At 39.8% G+C, this 24055-nt stretch overlaps 1 protein-coding gene and 1 long non-coding RNA gene across 6 annotated transcripts in view; one reads left to right on the top strand and one right to left on the bottom strand.

The window, feature by feature from the left end:
* LOC145351058 (uncharacterized) overlaps positions 1-24055 on the top strand; it is a 150138-nt gene that overhangs the window by 3964 nt on the left and 122119 nt on the right. The window lies entirely within an intron of this gene.
* Positions 15367-24055, bottom strand: part of foxn2a (forkhead box N2a) — a 66539-nt gene continuing 57850 nt past the window's right edge. Inside the window, exon 8 of the mRNA XM_080200655.1 lies at positions 15367-23623. Within this exon, the coding sequence (XP_080056781.1) occupies positions 23128-23623 (496 nt within the window). The 3' untranslated portion in view covers positions 15367-23127. The remainder of the gene's footprint in view (positions 23624-24055) is intronic.

Genomic DNA, 24055 nt, shown 5'->3' with positions numbered 1-24055 from the left:
TTTGGACCGGGGTAGGCACTCGCTCACCTGAGGAAGGAGCAGCGCTCCAAAAACTTGTGACTTCAAATAAACCTGTCGGACTTAATCTGGTGCTAACATCTTACAAAGGGACTCAGGAAAGGAGCTTATATTACAGTGCCCTACCCTGGCTTTAAAATGGGCTTTGTTACAAACTGAAGTTTGTGGCAGTTCAACTAGGAGAAGCTTTCAATCTGAAGTCTCCCCATGCCCCAGTTACTGGGAGAGGCTGAGGTTTTTGCATGCAACGTTTTACATGCTACTGACTTTTACAACAACATTCATTTCCAAAAATCTTTTCCCTAATTTAGTCCTTTTCACAATAACCACTCACTACTTTGAAATATGAAATAAAATATTTGGAATTATAACTTCTCCTCCCAGAATTAATATTGTAGTCGGGACCATGAAATACTGGCGATTGTCTGTGTTGTGTGAGTTGAGATAGCATGAGGTTTCTTTTCAGTTGTTTTCCCTACCACATGATTCAAAGTCACTTATGTGTTTGAGGTAACCCTGCTGTTTTCCTGGTTAAATTGCTGGTTGAGTTGAGGGTGGGAGGAAATCAATATAGGAATTGCGAACATATCTTGACACTGGAGGTTAAAGGGTCTATAATATGGATCCTTTAAAGGGCAATTCGAGGGAAAAGTAAACTAGCAGAGCAGGGTATGAAGAGTCAGTGAGCAAAGAGTAGCAAAAAAAGGGCTTGACTAAAGGAATGAGAGCCAGGCTGTGAATGAAGTGCAGGGGTCAAGGAGAGACATGTGGTGAAGAGTGATACACCAGCCAGAAGCTGTATTTCAAGAACGAGAGTTAAATTGGGAAAACGGTTCTGAAGAGCAGGACTTCAGAGAGAAGAACAGAAGGAGAGTGGCCCTGTAGAGCAGATTTCAGTGAGGAGAGTGGATTCTTGGACTTCAGAGAGTGTGTGAAAGGATGATGTCAGTGAGGAGAGTGCAGTGTAAAAAGATATTTCTCAAATGGGACAGCGGGATACTAAAGAGGTTTTCAGCACAGACAGCGGGATCAAAAGAGACTCAATTGCAGAGAGAGTGGGACTGTTTAGGATGACGCTTCAGCAAGCAGGGAGGGACAGAAAGAATGAGACTTCAATGAGAAGCACCACTGTAAATAGCTGGAATTTAGCGAGGGACACATTGCTAGAGTAAGTAAAGTTTATTTATTAGTCACGTAAGGCTTACACCAACACTGCAATGAAACACACTCTATTTTCTTAGACTAAAGAAATTTGACATGTCAGCTACGACTCTCATCAACTTTTACAGATGCACCACAGAAAGCATTCTTTCTGGTTGTATCACAGCTTGGTATGGCTCCTGCTCTGCCCAAGACTGTAAGGAACTACAAAAGGTTGTGAATGTAGCCCAATCCATCATGCAAACCAGCCTCCCATCCATTGACTCTGTCTACACTTTCCCCTGCCTCAGCAAAGCAGCCAGCATAATTAAGGACCCCGCACATCCTGGACGTTCTCTCTTCCACCTTCTTCCTTCGGGAAAAAGATATGAAAGTCTGAGGTCACGTACCAACAGACTCAAGAACAGCTTCTTCCCTGCTGCTGTCAGACTTTTGAATGGACTTACCTTGCATTAAGTTGATCTTTTCTACACCTGAGCTATGACTGTAACACTACATTCTGCACGCTCTCTTTTCCTTCTTTATGAACGGTGTGTTTTGTCTGTATAGCGTGCAAGAAACAATACTTTTCACTGCATGTTAATACATGTGACAATAATAAAACCAAATCAGGTTACTGTGAAATTCCCCTAGTCGCCATACTCCAGCACTTGTTCGGGTCAATGCACCTAACCAGTACATCTTTCAGTCTGTGGGTAGAAACCAGGACACGCGGAAGAAACCCACACAAAGATAGGGAGAATGTGCAAACTCCACACAGACAGTAATGCAAGCTGGGAATCAAACTCGGGTCCCTGGTGCTATGAGCAGCAGTGCAAACAATGGTGCCACCATATCACCCCATGGGTGCGCTGTAGAATTGTCTCATTTGAAATGTGCCATGTTACTGAAAAAGTTGAGAACCACTGATCTAAACTATCCCAGGATATTGTCCTGAGAAGAATGGAGAAGTCTACAAGCATTCTGCCCAATGTTTAACCCCAAATCAACTTCACAAAACCATAGAACAGAACCTAGAATCCCTGCATGCCAGGAGACTATTTGACCCGTCAGGTCTACACCAACTCTGACAGAGTATCTTTTCCAGGCCCACATCCCTGTCCTGTGTAATTCCCCCCGTAGCAAAACGGGTCACCATCATTGGGCATCAGAATTCTCCTGATGAGTCTCTTGTCGCAACCCCTCCACAGCCCACCCCATCTGCAGCATCTCCTGCATACCTCTGTCTCTGTTTTCTGATCATCCCCAGTTTGCTGGTGTCGCCCTGCCGCAGAGCTCCCCCACTTGCACATCCCCCCCCCCCCGCAGAGCCCCCCCACTTGCATATCCCCCCTCCTGCAGCACTCCCCCACTTGCATACACCTCCTGAAGAGCTCCCCAACTTGCATACCCCTCTGCAGAACTCCACCCAACCACTTGCATATCCACTCACAGACATCCCCTCTTTAGATACCCTCTCTGCAGAGCACCCCGCCTTGCGTGTCCCCACTGCAGAGTTCCCTGCCTTTCATAGTCCCACCCCGACTCTGGCCCCTATCTCTCAGCATTGCCCATGGCATAGTTATGGTGTCTGGTGAATACTGCCAGCCATGCCCATTAACATTGAAACATTTGCTTCAATGTTCCGCAAATTCCATTCCCACCGCCCCTGGCATGGACAAAACGTCTGATCCCCATTGGTGGGGATCACGTGTGATTCTCATCAGCAAGATCTCTTGCCGACGAGGGGGAAGCATCCAGAAGACTGTAATTGGCAGTATGGGACACATTAATGTTGTGTCAATCGTGACATTAATATGAGCCTTATCTTCCTGGCTTGCCACATCAATCAACCAGCACATTGGGTCGGTAAGGTCGCACCTGTAGAATACTTAATTGGCTGTGAAGTGCTTTGAGTACTGACAGTTCAATAGTGCTACCTAATTGGAGGTTCAATCTCACTTGCTGGACTGTATAAGGATGTATCACTAGATGGCACTCTAACTGCAATTCTGACTACCTCAGACCAAAATAATTGTTTTCACCCTGCTGAATTGTAATAGACTTCCATCTTCACTGCATTTTCATGCATATCCTTACAAGATGGTATATTGTCCAATATGGCAAAATGTGTTCTCATATCAAAATGCAAACAAGCTGAATCTCCAGCTTAAGGTCAAATCAATTTAGAATTTGAACATAATTTTTTATATTTTTCAGGAGGAATGTATACCAATAATTTATATTGCAATATTGCCTCTGGAATCAGCACTGTAGTGTTAGCATCATGGTCTGCACATCTTTGGAAGTAGGAATTTCATTAACAAGATGGTTTTATTCACAGTTCCAGGAAGCAAGGCCCTTCCACTACTATAATGAAAGCAAATTACTGCGGATGCTGGAAGCTGAAACAAAAATTGAAAATGCTGGAAAATCTGAGCTCATCTGATAGCATCTGTGGAGAGAAAATAGAGCTGATGTTTCAAGTCTTGATGACTCTTTATCAGAGCTATGTTGTCTTCACTGCTATTTATTGTTGAGTCAGCCATTTTTTTCTGACCTATACACACACAATTCATGAGGCACTTGAAATTCTGTTCTTAAATACAAGGCCACGAACATCAGTATTTTCAAAAATGATGAATTTCTTTCAGGAGTGATGGTGGCAGAAGTGGTAATGTCACTGGACTTGTAATCCAGAGGCCTAGGCTTGCCTGGTCACAAGGGATCAAATCCCATCAAGGGACTTGATGGAACTTCAAATTCAATTTCTGATTATTAATTGAATTTATTTTTGATTTGATTTATTATTGTCACATGTATTAATATACAGTGAAGGGAATTGTTTCCTGCACGCTATACAGACAAAGCATATCATTCATAGAGAAGGAAACGAGAGGGTGCAGAATGTGATGTTACAGTCATAACTCAGCTGTAGAGAAAGATCAACTTAATGCATAGTAGATCCATTTAAAAATCTGACAGCAGCAGGGAAGTTGGTTGATACGTAACCTCAGACTTTTGTATCTTTTTCCCGATGGAAGAAGGTGGAAGAGAGATTGTCCAGGGTGCTTGAGGTCCTTAATTATGCTGACTACTTTGCCGAGGCAGTGGGAAGTGTCAACAAAGTCAATGGATGAGAAGTTGGCTTGTGAGATGGATTGGGCTACATTCACGATCTTTAGTAGTTTCTTGTGATCTTGGGCAGAGCTGGAACCATATGAAGCTGTGATACACCAGAAAGAATGCTTTCAATGGTATATCTGTAAAAGTTGGCCAGAGTCATAGCTGACATGCCAAATTTCCTTTGTCTGCTGAGAAAGTAGAGGCGTTAGTGAAAGCTAGTCTCAGTAATTATGACCGTGAAACCATTGCTGATTGTTGTAAAAATCCATCTGGTTCATGAATGTCCTTTAGGGATGGAAATCAGCCATCTTTACCCAGTCTATCTTACATGAGTCCAGACCCACAGAAATGTAGTTGACTCCAAATTCTTGAAATTGTTAGGAAGCATTCAGTTCAAGGGCAGTTAGGGTTGGGCAACAAATGTTGGTCTTGTGCTGGCCATGCAATGATCACATCCCATGAAGGAATAAAGAAAAACATATTTTTAATGTATTTAAATTTTAGGGGCAAGCCCAATAGAAATTGGAGTTTCACTATGCAGCTGGAGCTGTCAGATTCCCTTACAAAATCATTGAAAAATATCTTTAAAAAAATTACCTTGAACACTGAAAGGTGAACAAATTTTTTCCCTCACTCAGGCTAAGGTTGCCAACTCTCCGTAATTGTCCTACAGCTTACAAGAACAAAGATTAATCATCTGGACGCCACAAAAAACAATCTGAGAGAAAAAGTACAAAAATAATTGTAAAATGTAAATTGAAGATATAGGGTTGGAAGAAGTGGGCAGAGCTGTTTGAGGTGAGAGGTCATGATATGATGCTTAGGAATGCGTCAAATCAGAATTAATCCAGGGTCAAATTAATACACACACTTTTCTATTCCAGAGGGCAGTTAAAAGTTAACCACATTGCTGTGCAACTTATATGACATATGGGTCAGTTGAGGCAAGGACAGTACATTTCCTTCCCCAAAGGACATAAAACCAAATTGTATTTTATAACAATCCAATCCTTTCGTGGCTACTATACTGATACTAGTTTTTTAATTCAAGCTTTATTTGATTAATTCACCTTTAAGTCCCTAGTTGCTAGGGGATTTGAACTTAATTCTCTGTGAATGGTATGCTTTGTACAGCGTGCAGGAAACAATTCCCTTCACTGTATGTTGGACGGCACGGTAACACAATGGTTAGCACTGCTGCTTCACAGCTCCAGGGTCCTGGGTTTGCTTCTCAGCTCAAGTCACTGTCTGTGTGGAGTTTGCACATTCTCCTCATGACTGCGTGGGTTTCCTCTGGGTACTCCGGTTTCCTCCCACAGTCCAAAGATTGGCCATGCTAAGAAATTGCCCCTTAGTGTCCAGGGATGCATACATGAGAGGGATTAGTGGGTATAATAAATCGGGATATGGGGGTAGGGCCAGGGTGGGATTGTGTTCGTGCAGACTTGATGGGCCGAAGGGCCTCTTTCTACACTGTAGGATTCTATGATCTATAATTCTCCAAATCATTAGTTCATGTCTGTTGGTTACTAGACCAGTAACATTAGCACAATGTTACCATTCTATTATATATATGAGATACATCATCTGTACAAGGTACTGTTATGCATTTGTGTTAATCCCTATTGGTTTACAAAGCTCTGCTGTATTAATGTGTTCATATATTCGCCAGAAGTGAAATCATGAGCCCCTAGATTGGGAAAAAGCAGAGAAGAAGCAGCCATATAAGAAATTATATATTTTAAAGAGTTGCAAGTTGCTTTAAGAGCTGATCACATGATTTGAGGACATTAGGGGATTGCAGAGGCTGTTTTACTTCAAGTTTTGTGTTCTGTGCAGAGAACTGCTCTTCAGTAAAACCTGTTGTGTGTTACTTTCAATCCATGTCTGCAAACCATATCTTTTTGTGCACAAAGCCCACATAGTTAGGACAGAAAATTGGCAAAGAGAAGGGATTTTGTTTCATTGAGTACATCGAGAAATGATCCTAAGAGAAAATCATTTCCCACACTTTGAATATTAGAAGTCTGGGGAAAAGGAACAACAGGATCAAAGATTGAACTGTCAGTGCAGAAAGGCCAAGTAAGAAAAAAGCTCTTTGTGTGGTTTTAAGAGGGCTTTTTTCCGATCTGAAAAGAGTGAGATTCCAGGCAATATCTGGCATATTTAAATAGAGTGGATGCTTTGCTTTACGGCTGGGGTTGTTTGAAAAAAAATCAAGTCAATGTCCCCAGGGGAGTACTGGGGAGACAATAAATAAAGAAATATATGCTGAGCAGTCTCAAATCACTGGTGCTTGCAAAAGAAATGGTGGATCAATTAGGATCTGTGGGACCTTAGCAATGAAGAAAATGAATCATGGAGTGCCTATGTAGAGCATTTTCAGTACTTCGTACAAGTGAATAGAATTGCAAGTGTTACTCGTACCAGTTTCTCTCAGTACAATAGATGCAAAACATTTAATTTGCTCTGAAGCTTGGTTCTTGCTCAGAAGCTTGGTTCATCTAGTAAATCCATGAATCAAAACTTAGAATGACACTACTCTCCAAAGCCACTGATCATTGCGGAACGGTTCAGGTTCAACAAAGGAATCAAATGGAAGGCAAAAGCGTTGCTCAATTTGTGGCAACTTTAAAAAGGCTGACACAACATTGTGGAGTTTGATGAATCGATGGAAGATATTCTTTGAAATTGTCTAGTTTGTGGTATCCAAAATGAGGCTATCCAAAGAAGACTGTTTACTGAACATGCTTTAATTTTAAAGACAGTTGATGGAATTGCCTACAAAAGAGGCTTCACAATTTGGTGCAGAAATGAATATCCGTAGGTTGGAAACTGCCCATAAGAAGTCAAAACAGCAACAAACATGTCACAGATGTGCCAAGTTGGGCCATTCAGAGACTGAATGCTGGAACAAGGATAGTCAATGCAAGAATTTTGGCAAAAGGGATCACATTGCCAAAGCTTGTTAGGCCAGATTAGCTTCCCCTGTGAAGAATATTCAGAAGAAAAATCTGGGTATCTTAAAGAAAAACAAGTTGCATTCTACAAAAAAGAATTTACAACATACAACAGAGGAGCAGTTATGTAGTCAGTTACTGAAAAGGTGTGAAAAAAGCAGGGCAGTTGTGATGGATAACTTTAGCTTTCCCCATATTGGCTGGGAATCCTTTGAAGTCAGGGGCTCAGATGGAGAGCAATTTTTTAGATTTGTCCAGGAGGATTTTTTGAAAGACTATGTTGACAATCCAACCAGGAAGGGGGCCATACTAGACTTGGTGTTGGGGAATGAGCCAGGCCAGGTGATCGATGTTTCAATGGGGGAACATTTTGGGCTTAGTGACCGTAATTCCATAAGAGTTTGGGTAGTCATGGAGAAGGATAAGAGTGGCCCTTGGGTGAAGGCCAATTACATCCAAATTAGACAGGAACTGGGGAATGTGGACTGGGAGCAGCAATTGGAGGGCAAATTCACATCTGGCACGTGGGAGGCTTTTAAAGGCCATTTGATTGAAGTGCAGGACTGGCATGTCCCCGGAAAAATGAAGGATAAAAAATGGCAGGAATCAGGAACCAGGAACCATGAACCATGAATGACAAGGAAAATTTTAAGCTTAGTCAAAAGGAGAAAGGAAGCAAACGATAGGTCTAGGCATCTAAAAACTGACAATGTCCTCGAGGAGTACAGTGAAAGAAGGAAGGAACTTAAACGTGGAATTAGGAGGGCGAAAAGGGGCCATGAAATTTATTTAGCAAACAGGGTCAAGGGGAATCCCAGGGCTTTTTATGCATATATTAGGAGCAAGAGGGTAGCAAGAGAAAGAGTAGGCCCACTCAAGGACAATGGAGGGAACTTACGCGTGGAACGACAGGAAGTGAATGAAATCCCGAATGAGTACTTTGTATCAGTATTCACCAAGGAGAAAGACCTTACAGATGTTGAGGTCAGGGATAGATGTGTGAATGCTCTTGAGAACATCAATACATCAAAGGAGCAAGTGTCGAGTATCCTAAATTGCATTAAGGTAGACAAGTCTCCACGGCCAGATGAGATCTATCCCAAGAGGCAAGGGGAGAAATTTCTGGAGCCTTAACAGATATCTTCACATCCTCTTTGACCACAGATGAGATTCCAGAGGACTGGAGAATAGCCAAAAGTGTTCCCTTGTTTAAGAAAGGAAGCAGGGATAATCCAGGAAGTTATAGGCAGGTGAGCCTGACATCAGTGTGGGGAAGCTTTTGGAGAAGATACTGAGGACAGGGTATATGAACATCTGGAGGAAAATTGACTGTGACAGACAGCATGGTTTTGTGCAGGGTGGTTCATGTCTCACCAACTTGATTGAGTTTTTTGAAGAGGTTTTCAGCCCCCTGTATCAGTCATAAGCATTTTTTTCCCTTATAAAATTGATGAGGGAACGGCTGTGGATGTAGTTTATATGGACTCTAGTCAGGCATTTGTCAAGATCCCATGTGGCAGACTGGTACAAAAACTAAAATCATGTGGGATTCAGCATCAATTGGCTAGATGGATACAGAACTGGCTTGGTTATAGAAGACAGAGTAGCGGTGGAAAGGTGTTTTTCAGAATGGAGATCTGTAACTCGTGATGTTTTGCAGGGATCGGTGCTGGGACCTCTTGTTTGTAATATATATAAATGACCTTGAGAAAAATGTGGCTGGTCTGATTTGTAAGTTTGTAGATGACATTAAGATTGGTGGAGTTGCTGATAGTGTCGAATATTATCAGAGGATACAACAGGATATAGATGGATTGGAGACTTGGGCATAAAAATGGCAGATGGCGTTTAATCTGGACAAATGCAAGATGATGCATTTTGAAGGGATAAAAGTTAGGTATGAATTATACTATAAATGGCAGAACCCTTAGGAACATTAACATACAGAGAGCTCTGGGCATGCAGGTCCACAATTCCCTAAAAATGGCAGCACAGGTGGCCAAGGTGATTAAGAAGACATGTGGCATGCTTGCCTTCATCAGCCAGGGCATCGAGTACAGGAGTTGGGAAATCATGTTAAAACCCTTGGTAAGGCCGCATTTAGAGTGTGGAAGAAAACAATTACAACTGAGAAAGAGAATTGTCGAGAAATATAATGAAAAGCTCTGACAGAGTGTCTTATCTATACAGGGTGGGTTACATAGATTCTGGGTGATTCCTTATACACCTATGACTGTGTGGCCAAATTCCCCTGTAACTTGATAACCCGTAGTGGGTCAGATGTCAAACAGTGATGAGACAGAGTACAATAAAGAGATAGCGAATCTGGTGAACTGGTGCAACAATAATAATCACTCCCTCAATATCAGTAAAAGAGAGGAGACAGTCATCCATGTTAGGACGTGTAGTTGGAGGATCCATTCATTTCTTAGATGTAGGCAGTACTTGGTATGATTTTTTAAAATGATTTTCTTTATTGAATAAAACTTAAAATTAAAACTACAGAAACAAAAAGGAGAAAAGTTTGGGACCAGCTTCATAGCCAGGTTCTGTACTAATCTTGAATTGTCACTGGACTCGAAAACACACAGAAATGCACAATGTATGTTATTCATAATGTGTTATTGAAATTGCTGGTACAAACTGTGTCCCTAACTTTCATAAACAATTGGCAGCTGTGTGATTGTGAAAGCTTCTATTTTGGCTTATGAGAAAGCCTTGCTTGCAGGATTATTTTCAAAGAAAGTAGTCGACTTTCCAAGCTCATCACAACATTCCAGGCCAAGTTAGCTTTAAAGCTTAGCATAGGCAGAAATATCTTAAAATTAACTCTCTTAACTGAGGCAAATCATACAAAGTAGTGGAGGACATGCCTCTGGGGATGAAGTGGAAATGGTCGAGAGCCATGCCAAGCTGTGATACAGCTGGAAAGGATGCTTTCTATAGTGCATCTGTAAAAATTGGTACTTATAAACAGTTGTGGATTTTGCCTGCCAATGTTTTTTGGTGCTGCTTCTTCACTCTCCTGATTTTTATTTTAAGTACCCTCCCTGCATTTTCTAAACTCCTTTTAAGGCATCCACTGTTTTCAGCCCCCTGTATCAGCCATAAGCATTTTTTTTCCTTATCCAGTTCTGTATTTCCCTTGACATCCAGGGTTCTCTGGACTTTTTGGTCCCACTCTTTACCTTAACAGGAACATGATGGCTTTGTACCTGCTTTATTTCCTTTTTAAGTGACTCCCACTGCTCTGATGTTGATTTTCCTACAAGTAGCTGCTCTACTTTTGTCAATTCCTGTCTTTTACTATTAAAATTGGCCTTCCCCTACTTCAGAACCTTTATTTCCGGTCCACCTTTGTCCTTTTCCATAACTATCTTAAATTTACTGAGTTATGGTCACTATCACTGCTGATGTTTCTACCACTTGCTTGGCTTCATTCCCTTAAACTAGATTAAGTACTGACTCCTCTCTTGTAGGAGTTTCTATGTGCTGGCTCAAAAAGCACTCCTGGATGTGCTTTAAGAATTCTGCACCCTCTAAGCTTTGTACACTCTTAAATCCCCTACTGTTATTACCATGTCATTTTTACACTTATCTGAAATTAGCCCGTATATTTGCTCTTCCATCTCTCCTTGACTGTTTGGAGCCTATAGCACATTACTAGCAACATGATTGTTTTTAAATTCCACCCAAATGGCTCAATTGAGAAGCCTGCTAAGATATCGTCTCCCCTCACTGCAGTAATTGACTCCTTGATCAATATTGCGACACCACCTGCTCTTTTATACTCCTCATCTCGTATGAAGTTTCTATACCCAGGAATGTTGAACTACCAATCCTGCCATCCCACAACCATGTCTCTGATTGTATTCATATCATAAATTAATCAACATGTCCAATACATCTGCCTTACCCATAAGACTCCTTGGATTAAAATAAATGTCTTGTTATATTCCCTTGTGCCTTAGCATGTCTCTGTTCATGTCTTTGCTCTGCCTTCCAGACTGACATGGTTTTTCTTCAATATTTAGGTGTGCATAACTCACTACTGTATCTCCACTCTGCAACGCATCCCCCACAACAGCATTAATATTGGATCATAGAGTTATATAAATTTTTTAAAAAATGAATATATGCTTAATTACTTACAAAAAATGAAAGAGAATGAAGGAGCAAACAGGTCACATACAAATATATTACCTGAAGATGTTTTTACCATGATCAGAGCAAGTGTGTAAGCATCACTCAAAAAGACGGAACAACGAATAAAAAGACATAACAAAATTGGGAAAAAAGCTGAAAATGGTAATTCCACAGCCCTGCTGGAAGCTGGATTCTCAAGGAGCATAGATCGGATAAATAGGACCACATTGTACACCAACCAAACTGGCACTGTCTGCAAGCATGGCTTCTTGCTGGGCTAGTGGCCATTACTCTTATAGGTACAGAGAGAGAGCCCTTTTTTGACACAGTTGTTTGAAGTTCCTTGGAATTGCTATCAATCAGCAAATATTATAAGTCCTGAATGTGCAATTCATGTTCCTTACCTAAAATGCAATGCACCAGTGAGAAAATACATAGATCTTACAAAATAGCAACAGGCTATTTGTAAAACAAGGCTCTGCAGCCCTCCAGATATGCAAATACATCTAATCATATTTACCCACCGTTTCCCATTCTAGTCTTGATTTTTGACATAGTTTCTGTCTCAATTACTAATGCTGGAAATGACTTTAACAGCCTCACAACTCCATGTAAAGAATTCTTTCCTGCCATATTTTCTAAATATTATTGCATCTAATCTTATATCTACAACTCCATGTTCTTTAAACTATAACTGGCAACATTTTATTTAACATACATGTGAAAGGATGGGACAAGGTAAGCAAATCTGTCATATTGCCCTGTAATCTGTGTTATTTTAACAAAAACATTAGAATTGCATAGCAATACAAGAATAAGAGGGGAAATGTTAGCTCAGTCGCCCAGATTTGGTTCACAGTAATGTCAATAAAGCAGGTTCAATTCCTGTTCTGGCTGAGGGAGACTTGAGACCGGCCTCCTTACCTGCCTCCTCACACTGATGCAGTATGGTAACCATCAAGCTATATAGTCAATTGTATCTCTCTCTCATAAAGAGATGACATGTTTTGGCCAATTTAATTTTATTAAGGCTGATCTGTACCTCAACTCTATTTGCCCTCCTTTGATCCATATACCTGCTAAAATTAAGTTAAAGCTTTTAGCTAAAATGATAAGCAAACTTGTTTGTCTTGCCTTCAATGTAACAGTAGAATAGCAAAATACAGCCATGCCTTGGCATGGGCCCTTCAGTCTTTAATCGAATCATCCCTTCTGATACGTTCAAATCTTTCATTTGTTCACTTAGAAGTCAAGTTTGTGCATTGCATTATAGTGCATCACCCTCAACCACTCTCATTTGCAGCCTGTAGTAAATGAATTTTTAAACTACTAATGTAATCATTTGCTGAAATTGTCAGGACCTTTGTCTTCTGCTAATCAATCACTATCAATGTATTCAAACTGTCCTTTCTACTATATTTCAATTTAACTGCTTACCATGTTTCAACAATACCTTTACCTCACAAAAATCTATTGATCTCAGTCTTGTAAGTTTGATGGAGCATCCACAGCCTTTTGGTGGAGCAAATTCCAGATTTCCATTACGTTATGCCTGAGAAGGTACTTGCTAATTTCACTCCTAAATGATGTCAGTTGGCATCTCCAAAAAAAATGAATGGCACTCCCAAAATATGTGCTTAAGTTCATATTGGAGCTTGAACCCACAAACTTTTAAACACAAAGACAAGAGTGCTACTAACAGTAGCTAATTGGTACATGGATGTATTTCTACTAGGTGTCATATCCTTCAGAAGACAGTATTAGTTACACTGGATACCAGCATAAAAGATTTCATTACCAAACAGGCTTGAGTAATTTGTATTAGCAAACAGTAATGGAATTGATCAAATCTGTTCAAATAATGCTGCAGCTTTGAATCAGTTCCTGAAAGGTTTTAAAAGATAAACTTATTCATTAAACTGTTCCGTTTAAATTGTAGCTGACTGGTACATCTAATGTATCAAGTCCTTGTAGCTGCAAAAACTTGATCAGAAAGGAGATTTTCTTCTGGAAGCAGGGGAAATGAATCAGGGACAGAATGCGTATTTTGCACCTGTCTCCACAAAAGATGGAGATGTTGCCAATGTCATGATGAGGGTGTAGAGCTTAAATGAAGTAAAAGTAAAGAGAATAAAATCTGAACTAAAAACAGAAAATGCTGGAAAAAATTCAGCAGGTTTGGCAGCATCAGTGGAGAGAAACAGTTAACATTTCAAGTCCAATATGACTCTTCTTTGGAACTGTTGAGAGGTAGAAACGTGACAGATTTTCTGCTGCTGAAAAAGTGGAGAGGGGCAAGTGGAACAAAATAAAACTTCAGGATTAAATTAGAAGGCAGGAGGTATTGTTGAATGTAAGACAAAGATAGTGGTGATGATAGTATTGAAGACAAATGTTTCAGTCCAGAGCAGGTGAAGGTCAGCACTGTCTAAAAGCAGAATAGCGGAACATGTTCAAAGCAAAAACAAAATGCAGACTGGAAATAGGGAGAAGAAACTTCAGAATAGAGAGTTCAGGGTCTAATGTTGTTTGGGGTGGTTGGGGGGAGGGCAAGGTCGGGCAGTACCCATTGAGCAGTGCAAACCTGACACCCTGACTGTCCAGTGTGCTGGAGCAGTGCCAAGAGGCTGGCTGGTATCGATTCTAGTCTCTCCTTCTATAAAAGACGTTCCAGCTGTGTTCGCTTAGAGTTGGACTATACTCTTCAAGAGGCTAATGTCACAGGAATCTTAGCAATGAATTCATCTATTATGAGCACAGGCCTGAGAATGTATCTATTGTAGCCTGTGGGTTGGGTGAGGGTGGGGCTGTGCACAATGTCAAGGGGCTTCTTCATGAGGGGAGGGGCTGGTGGGGGACTATGCAAGGTGGCAGTGCTGAACTTGCCCAAATGATTCCCATTTTCAAACTTTTATAACACTTAGTTTTTTTTGGGATGATTTCACCCAAGATACTTAAACATCTGTCTGCAGTCAAAATCACCCAGACTGAATGAAATGCATCCTAGTTGCTGAGAAGTCGGAATAGAAATAGAGGCTCTGACCACATGCTTTCAATTCTTCTTGGATGTGAGATTACTGTTAGAGGATTAAAGAATTGCAAATGTTGCAACCCTGTTCAATTTATTATACTGTATTCATTGCTCATGATGCAGTCTTGACATTAGGGAAACAACACAAATTGGATGACTGCTTTGTGGAACCCCTCCATTCAATCCATAAATATGACCCCCACCCCCACAACAGCTTCTAGTAGTTTCATTTTAATTGCTCAGCTTGCCCCCAGTTCAACCTTGGCTTCTTGCAGTATTCCAACAAAGCCAGGTCTCCAGATTCTTACACTTGGGATGGGCAACAAATGTTGGTCTTGACATCAATGCTCAAAATCCATGAAAGAATATGCCTTGTCCTATTCTTTGGAAAGGTCTTGGGTGACTGTGGAGTTTGCACATTCTCCCCATCACTGCATAGATTTCCTGTGGTTTCCTCCTAAAGCTGTCTAGGGGAGGAGGATATGCAGGGGGATATGGTGGAGTGGAGTGCCTCTGGGCAGGATGCTCTTTCAGAAAGTTGGTGAAGGCCTCTTTCTGCAGTGTAGGAATTCTGTGGATATATATATATAAAAATTCCTGATTTCAGCAGACTTACTGTATGGTCAGATGCTTCCACAGCATCATAGGTTAGCTAACATGTAGTCACACACACACTTCAGGTTTAGTGGTATCGATTCTAGTCTCTCCTTCTATAAAAGATGTTCCAAATGTGTTTGCGTAGAGTTGGACTATACTCTTCAAGAGGTTAATGTCACAGGAATCTTAGCAATGAGTTCATCTATTGTGAGCACAGGCCTGAGAACATACCATTGTTTTGGCTGATGCAGATCAGTGATTGAGGATAAAATTCAGACATTTCATTTAGGAAAACCCAATAATTATAGTCAATAGTTTACAAATAAAAGTTTATTTAACAATCCCATATGTATGCAATTTGCATATCTTTGGTGAAAATAAACATTACAAAACATTTTATGAACACAGGGTAACATGCATGTTTGTGGTGGTGTAATTGAAGTTTTAAATCTAGTTCTGATAACTTTAAGAATCAGATTGACAGAAAATTTTGGTATGGCCTGCAACCAGGCAAGCAGACAATCAGTACATATTGTGTAACAATCACCAAGTGCCTCAAATGCTTCCTCTACTCCCCATTATTATTCCTCCAATTTTTACTGATTTATTTTAAAAAGACTAGTTGTGTAGGCATTTAAGCATGTCGTATTTTTGGTTAGAAGTATGAAAAGTAGTGGCATTTTGCATCCATTCGATATTTTTTCAGCTGTATTGATTTGTTTCACTACCAGCTTATTTTAAAATATTTCATTATTCTACAACTACCATTCAAGCTTTAGAACACACAGTATTCAATAGAGCAGTGGAACACGACATGAATTGCATAATGTAAGCTCACACAGAATGCCACAACTAGCTTGAGGGAAAAAAAAACTGCATAACTGTGTATTCAAAAGCTGTTCATAATGCTATGGTAGTATACTCTACTCTGCAGATTTTGCTCACCCAAATTACCCAGTACAAAATGTACTCATTATACTTCTTGACTGGTTGTATTATTAGAAGAGTTTTTCAAATTCTTATTCCACTCCAAAATGTAGTGGTCAAAAAGGTGTTGAACATATCTCCTGCACTATTAGAAAATATATACTAGAATTATCAATACCTAGAATTACACCCCCAGATATTGTTTCTATTTTTAATGGGAGACTGTTTATAATTTCAGGAACCTGTTGGGAAAAGGATTTAAAAACTGTAGATTACTTCAAAAGGAGAGAACAAAAGCCCCAAACTTGTTCTCAGTTCTCAAGCTGGAGGTGGCATGGGGGAGGGACAGTCAGCATAAGAGTAAAAACTGCCATGGTTCCCATAGCTGATTTTTTTTTTCCATTAGTAGTCATTTCGGCCATGTGGGTGTTGCTTATAGGCAAAAAAGTATTGTCCATTCTTACGTGCACTCATGAAATGGCAATGAATTACCTTCTTGAATTGCTGCAGTCTAGTTAGCTAACATGCTCCCAAAATGCTGCAATCAGTAGGGAGCTCCAAGATTTTGACCCAGCAAATGAAAGTTAAACGTGGCAGATGGGGTGCCAATCAAGTGGAACAATTTTGTCCTGGATGATATCAAGCTTCTTGAATGTTGTTAGAGTTGAACTCATCCATACAAGCAGAGACCATTCCATCACACTTGCGATTTATGGCTTGTAGATTATGAAAAGGCTTTGGGGTATCAGGAGGCGAGAGACACACTGCAGTATATGCAGCTTCTGACCTGGTCTCATCTCCACTGTAGTTACATAGCTACTCCAGTTCTGGTCAATGGCGAGACCCCAGAATGTTGATGGAAGATTACATGATGGAATGTCAAAGGCAGATAGTTAGATTCTATTTGGAGATGGTCACTGTCTGGTACATGTGTAGCACAAATATTACTTGGCACTTATCAGTCTCAGCCTGTACGTTTTCCAGATCTTGCTACATGCAGCCACAGGCCACTTCACTATGAGGAGTTTCAAGTAGAATCATTTGTCAGCAAACATCCCCACTTCTAACCTTAGCTGAAGATGGTTAGGCTGAGGACACTCCTTAAAAACTCTTGCAGCGATTATTAGTTTCCAAAAACCACAACCATCTTCCTTTTGTGTTTGGTATGACTCCAGCTATTGAAGACATTTTCTTTCCAAGGACCCTTGTTAGGAAGAAAATATGGCTTTTTTGACAAATGAAATCTTAAATATGATATTATCCACTTTCATAGCAACAACATTTACTGTGTAGGCCTGAATAATTTTCACTTCTGCACTGTAAATAAAGGAGCACAGCTGGATTTCCCAGAACTATACACCAGTATGAACCATCATCTTAAGGTGAAAAATTATGCGTCAAAGGGAAAAAGCCCCAGATTTTATATACATACACCAAACAAAATAAGAACACTGCCATCCACTTTGTCAATTAAATGTTACATATAAGGTCAGAAAGAGGAAGAAACTTTGACATTCTTCCATTTTGCATTACAGCAGTGCTATATTCACTTGATAGCTGATTTTGCACACTTCTCAATCGCTTCATTTACTACAGTGGCAATAGAGGATTCGGCCACTCCTAACACAGGTGTTGAAGCAAGACGTCCAGTTGTACTGTGTTCTGAAGCATTTCTGTAAATTTTTTACCCAGATATCATGCATGATATTGATCTGATCCACATGACAATCCTGGACAGAAATGCAATATAAACACAAATGTGCAGAACAGAAAAATAACGTTGAATCTTTTCCTCTGTCCTGACATGGATCACATGGCTTCAAAATACTGACAGCATTGCATTCTATACATAACTTAAGTTAGATGCAACGAGTATCATTTCCACACAAGGTAATGCCTGCTAAACAGAAGTAACAATTCTTTCATTGCCGCCTCAAATCGTTCATGAAGACAGCATGTAGCTGGCTTTTATACTTATTCTTTCATAGGATATGGGCATTGCTGGCATTTCTTGCCCATCCCTAATTTTCCTTGCACGGCTATTTCAGAGGACATTTTAAGAGTCAACCACAAACTGTAGGCCAGACCAGATTAGGGTGGTGGATTGCTTTCTCTAAAATGACATTAGTGAACCAGATGGGTTTTTACAACAATCAACAATGGTTTTGTGGTCATTAGACTTTTAATTCCAGATTTTTTTTTTGAATTCACATTTCACCATTTGCCATGGTAGGATTTGAAGCCAGGTCTCCAGACCATGCTGCTGGGTATTCTGGACTACTAATCCAGTGACAATACCACGGTGTCACTGCCTCCCCATATTGGTCTATACTGAATTAATTGGTCTCAGCTGGGATCAGTCTTAGCATCAATTTTCTATGAAGAGGAAAATCAGCGATGTTCACTTTCCTAAAACCACCTTTTACCGTACCCCACTGGAATGTGCAGATCTGGTGTTGATAGCATCAAATTCATTAAACAATGCTTATGGAATTGCATTCCAGGAAGTAATCAATGGCTTTAGAGAGTGGCAAAAAGCATTGCTAAAACTTGCTGACTCTGAAGGAATTCCTTCTTCACTTCTGGCTTTCCCTGCTGGTTCAATTAGTGAACTCTCTGCTCAGTGTAACCATAGTCCAGGAAGAATTGTCCCAGTTTCAGTCCTCAATCTTTCTTTGTATGTGAGTATCTGCCTGGGTGAGGTGTGCTAGAGGGTAGCGAGCAAGCATGAATAAGCCCAATTCAAAGAAGCCAGTGCTTGCTCTCTTCTCAAACCCACATATTAAACCTACAATATTGTCAAACTACCAGTTAATAAATTAATAAGTCATTATAATTTGCTTGGGAGATTTGATTTGACCAACTGATTAGAGGTACAGGTAACCATTATCATTAATGCCACTGTTGCAGCTTTTATAAATATATTAATTCCTAGGGAAGTATAATTTCTTCTGTAACTAGTACTTACATTTTTATCTTTGCTGTTGTTACTGTGAATGAACAACTGAAGTTGAAAATAAAGTCAGGATAATTTTACTTGAGCAAAAATTCATGTCTGGCCACCATTTTGTGTGCAGCAGTAGTTACAAATATACAGTTGTTTATATATTAGCCAGCAAAGAGAATGTTGTACATGTGTGTGCTGAAAAATTGCATCATGTTAGTTGACTGCATTGCATCTCAAAGCAATCTGTCAAGTCTCTGATTTTAAATAATGTTGCCCTGATAGGAATCAAATATAGATTCTTTAACAACCAACAGAAAATGAGCTAATGTGGATTTCTCAACTGTTGGATGGAAATTCTCACTTGGACTCCTGCATACCAAAAACCAGCTGGTTAAAAAAAGGAACTTAAATTATTTATTTACATTAACACTCAACTGCCAGTAGTAGTTATGAGAAATACAATGGTCAGAGAGTTCTGCTGCTGCACAGGACAACTACACCACAATTACATTTTTTTGAAGTTTATTTTGATCTACCCGTATAATGAAAACAGGAAAACGTGATCAGGGAGCTATTTAGAAAAATGAGCATATATACCCACAAGTAGTACAACTGGTGTGAAAATAAGTTTACTTCTGTTGCAACCTGCCTTCAGGCTTCTTCCATTCATGTGAGACAAGGGAATGGAAAAAGGACCTCAATTCAGAAAATTAAGTAAATGAAACTCAAATTGGCAACCTTCCTGGCCATGACAAAGCTGTATTGATCTGCATATATCCAATGTGACTGAGTTTGTTTATAATGAGGACATATCTAGAATAATGCTTAATACAAGCAACTTACGTTTTAGTTAATGTGGATTTTCTTTGTGAAAACACTGGCAAACTACTAAAATCTGGCAAACAGATTACTGGCAGGAAATGACTATTACCAAGTAGTTTGAATGTGTGATACAACACTCCATACAATGGAGAAAGCTCCCCACCCTATGCCTTCCTTGGTACACACTGTTCTTTTTTCACTGATCTTACAAGGAGTTTTAATTTCTATATCAGACTTGTTATCCCTCGCTAGGAACATGTCAACATGAAACTGTTAAGAAACCTCAAAGTTCAGCAAAAACTACTATACTTGGCTTATATCAGAACGAGTTTAAAAAGTACTTTGTTTTGAAAGAGAAAAACGTTTTATTCAGAAAGGGCATTATTTTGTGATTGGCAAATAACCCACCCTCATTGTACATTCCTGTTATTATTTGTATATTGCTACATGACCAATAAGAAGCAGATTGTTTTGTGCCAGCTGCCCAGTGCTTATTTAGTGAAAAATCTTTTGCATTATTCACGTTTCACCTCCCAACCCCACAAAAAAAAATTGCAGCACTAATTATGCATCAAAAGTTAGCAAAATCAGAAAATATTGTGAAAAAGAAAAAAGGAATCTATCCAGGGGCAGCAGAATTCTCACTCCAGTGGCACAGATATGGAGACAATGAGAAGTACGTACTTCTCAAAGGGTGTTTCCCAGACATCCAATGGTTCACTTCAAGAAATATAGTTTTGTCATTGGAAAACATATAATTCCAAACACAAAGTTCATGTGTTGGCCCATAAATTTCAATGGTAAAACAGCACGCATTGGCACCAAACACTCAAGTTTGAAGGTGAGATTTCATCATGTAAATCTACAAGTCTTGCATATTTTGGGATTGGATTTTAACTTCCAGTGAATTTCGAGTAGGGCAGGGAAGCAACTGCCAAATGCAAACACAGGGCCAAATATTAGGCCCATAACATTTTTACTAATGTGCCTCATTTGCATTCTTATATGCAGTTACCCATCTGAAGAGTGTGAAAATTAGAAGCTAGCTAATGGATGGCATTTGGATGTTTGAACATTACCCAGCAAAGATGGCTTGAAGGCAAGCAGATAAATTGTGGGGAGAAGGTCGAGTCCGGGGCAGGAAAGTATGCAACTTTCCATGTGTGAGCCAAAGTAGTACTCTTCGCCTGACTTGAATGGCCTTTTGTTCTTCCTGACTACCACTGATCTACATCAAACATGGTTGCAGTGGCTTCTCTGCTCTAGCCCAACTTAAAACCTAATCAGGGACTCTGATTAGCAAATGTTTACATTCTTGTCTGTTTCTAGTGAGCATGCCATCTATGAAACTGCAGTGAGCAATTAAAGTGATAGTCAGCAGAAATGGGGCAATAATGCTACAATGGCCATCCCCATCCCCAACTGGTTTCCACTGATGACTGGGAAAAATTTCTCCCTTTGCCATTGTCCATGATAGTTAAAGCATATTACGTCAATTTACATTAGGATGTTTTATATGTACCTGCATCAGCAAAAGGGGCCATTAACAATGCACTTTACTATCACATTGCCTCAAAATTTCTGCATGTGGCTCTAGTGAGCTTTAGAGCAGTCTGTCAGCAATTTCTAGCATAATAACCTAACATTAGCAAGTGAAGAAAATTAATGGATCCAGTTGCAAACTCATCCACTCCGTAAAAAACATGATATTGAATCCGTTGCCAATAAGAAGGACTTATCAAACGTTGTACCCAAAGCATTTGGACTAGATTATAATTCCATATCGCAAAAGTGTGATCGTTCTTGAGTCACGATCACAAGTTCAGATCAAGAATTAGAAGTTAAGAAATGCACAAAAGAGGTAGCACACAGTGTTAATAAACTACCACTGAGTTGTATCAGGTTGATTTTTCATTGTGGACTCCCCATTGCGACGAGGGAGGAAAAACTTATGAAAGGTTAAGTCTACAGATAATTTCTGGTATTAGATAAAGGCCTGGCAGCTGGCAACCTTTCCATCCACTTCTGCAGCTGGAGATGGAACAAAAATACTCATTGAAGAACAATTAAGAAGAAAATACAAGCACATTTAAACGTGTTACAAGGCCCAACCCTCAAGAATTGATTCAGAGGAGGTCATAAGTTACAGCATAAACGTCACTTTGAGTCCAGAATTCAACAGCATTGCACTTCAACACAGCTGTTATTTTACATATTTTGTGGAACTTATAAAAATGATAGTGTGTTGTCTTTGCATTGCATGCTGATTTTAAATCTAAAGCACATGCTCAGTGACGTTTAGAGGTATTGCTTGCTTACGTACAGGTAATCCAATCCTCTGATGTAACGACGACAGTACAGTCCTTTGACAATCACCACAGGCCTGTGCTATCACATGACTATATTACCAGTTTAACATAACCAACTGTAGCTTTTGATTGAACAATTTGATTTATACACCAATAATTTCTGCAAGTGGCAATCACAGTTCTCCAAAAATCATGGAAGCACAACCATTGGTGATGACATTTTTATAAAAAAAATTAAAAGAAAAACAAACTGCATAGCGAAGTCAACTTCATTTTTCTTTTTTCAACTTCATTCCAATGTAAAGTGCAGCCTTCTCATGGCCTCCACTAATTTAGCTCTTCACAGCCTGGGGAGCAGTTAAGAGGTACTACAATTACTTTCATTGCAAAAAGGAAAAAATATACACACTCTCCAACATGTGGGAACATCTGATGACTATCCAATGACCTGTGTTGAAAAGTGTGTGTACTTGGACAGCAATAAGAACAGAATTGCCTTACAGTGATATCTCAGTCAAATAGTCAGTTGAATTAGCCTATGCATGAAGAATGGTGCTTACTGGGAGCTCCTCATGTTAGTGAATTGTGCCCCAAAAACCTGAGAGAGAAGGATTTAAATCTAGGGATACTTAGCAGTGAAGTACCACAAGAGGCAGTTCATTGTTCTCTGGAAACCAAATTAAGGAAAGAAAAAAAGGAGTTAATTTTTAAAATATCAACATGTTAGGTTGAAAAATACAGCCTACAATATTGCCAAGCCCCACTACCCCTTTTCACCCTTGAATACTTAAATTCATTTCTTCAATTTAAAAAGAACTTGTTTCAAACTGCTTGAAATGTTAGCCAATAAAACAGCCTGAAGACCAACTTTGGCATGCAGGCTGATCCATTGCATGTGTTGGTTGCTGTAAAGTCCATTTTTTTAAAGAACTGATACAACCTCATGAAGAATCTCTTGTCTCAGCAAGGTGCAAACAAATGGCAGTTTACATAGAAGGGGAAACACCTCAGTCTTTGTATGGCTTGTTTCTTCCTTTTGAGCAGGAATTATATTGAAGAATATTGCCACATTGACGCATAATGGCAGAGAAGGGAGCAGACAAGCTATTTCACACTTTGATTCTCATTCCGGCTTTTTCCTGGTTTACTGACTATAGAGTCCAGGCACATATGGATTCCAGCAAGGTGCAGAAGTGAACCAGCAGCCTCCTTCAACTCTTCATCAACTTCTTGCTGCATTGTTCTGCAGCTTTTTGCAGACAAACTTAAAACGCTTGTAGAGTCATTTCCACATCGCTGGGATTTGTAAGCCCTGGCACCTAACAGATCATTTGACTCATGCTCACAGTCATCTACCTCAGACTCTTCATCGCTATGGAAGCCTTCACTTCCGTCACTCCCCCCACGACTTGCTTTTGGAATGAACTCATAGGCTTCCTCAACAGAGGAAAAGGATGAAACACTAGACCTGGACTCGCTGCGGTGAGACACAGTATCATTTGCACTGTAATTGTGTTCTTCTTTAGGATCATTATTGATAACTGGTAAACCAGAGAGACTCTTGCCAGCTTTTTGCAATGGAGAATTTTCCACATTGATCCTGTAATACAGGAAAACAAAATATCAATGAATGCAATTCAAATTTATTGACATGATGCCCTTTTTCAAAATGTCCAGATCAGCGACAATAAATTATGGATTCAACAAGGAGTAAACCTACAATAATGCAGTAAACAGCAGTGAACATGGATTCAAAGGCGGCAATGCCTATCTTATTAACCTCCTATACCTTTTAGGAAGTGGCATCTTAAGTGGATGATTGAAAGTCATAAATACTTCTGAAAAGTATTTGATAAAGTTGTTAGGCTGCTGCTTAAGCCAAAAATTTAGGTTAAATAGGGATTTAGGTAAAATATCAGGAATAGACAAAACAAATTGTCTGAAGGATAGAAATAAGCAGACACTATTTGGAGGGATCATGTTAGAATGGGAAAATGTAGAGTTGGGATGCTGCAGGAACAATTGTGGTAAC

The sequence above is a fragment of the Carcharhinus amblyrhynchos genome, chromosome 12 (genome assembly GCF_965287045.1).
Source record: "Carcharhinus amblyrhynchos chromosome 12, sCarAmb.v2.hapA, whole genome shotgun sequence".
In the NCBI taxonomy this organism is placed as follows: Eukaryota; Metazoa; Chordata; class Chondrichthyes; order Carcharhiniformes; family Carcharhinidae; genus Carcharhinus; species Carcharhinus amblyrhynchos.
This window is presented reverse-complemented; position numbering and strand designations above follow the sequence as displayed.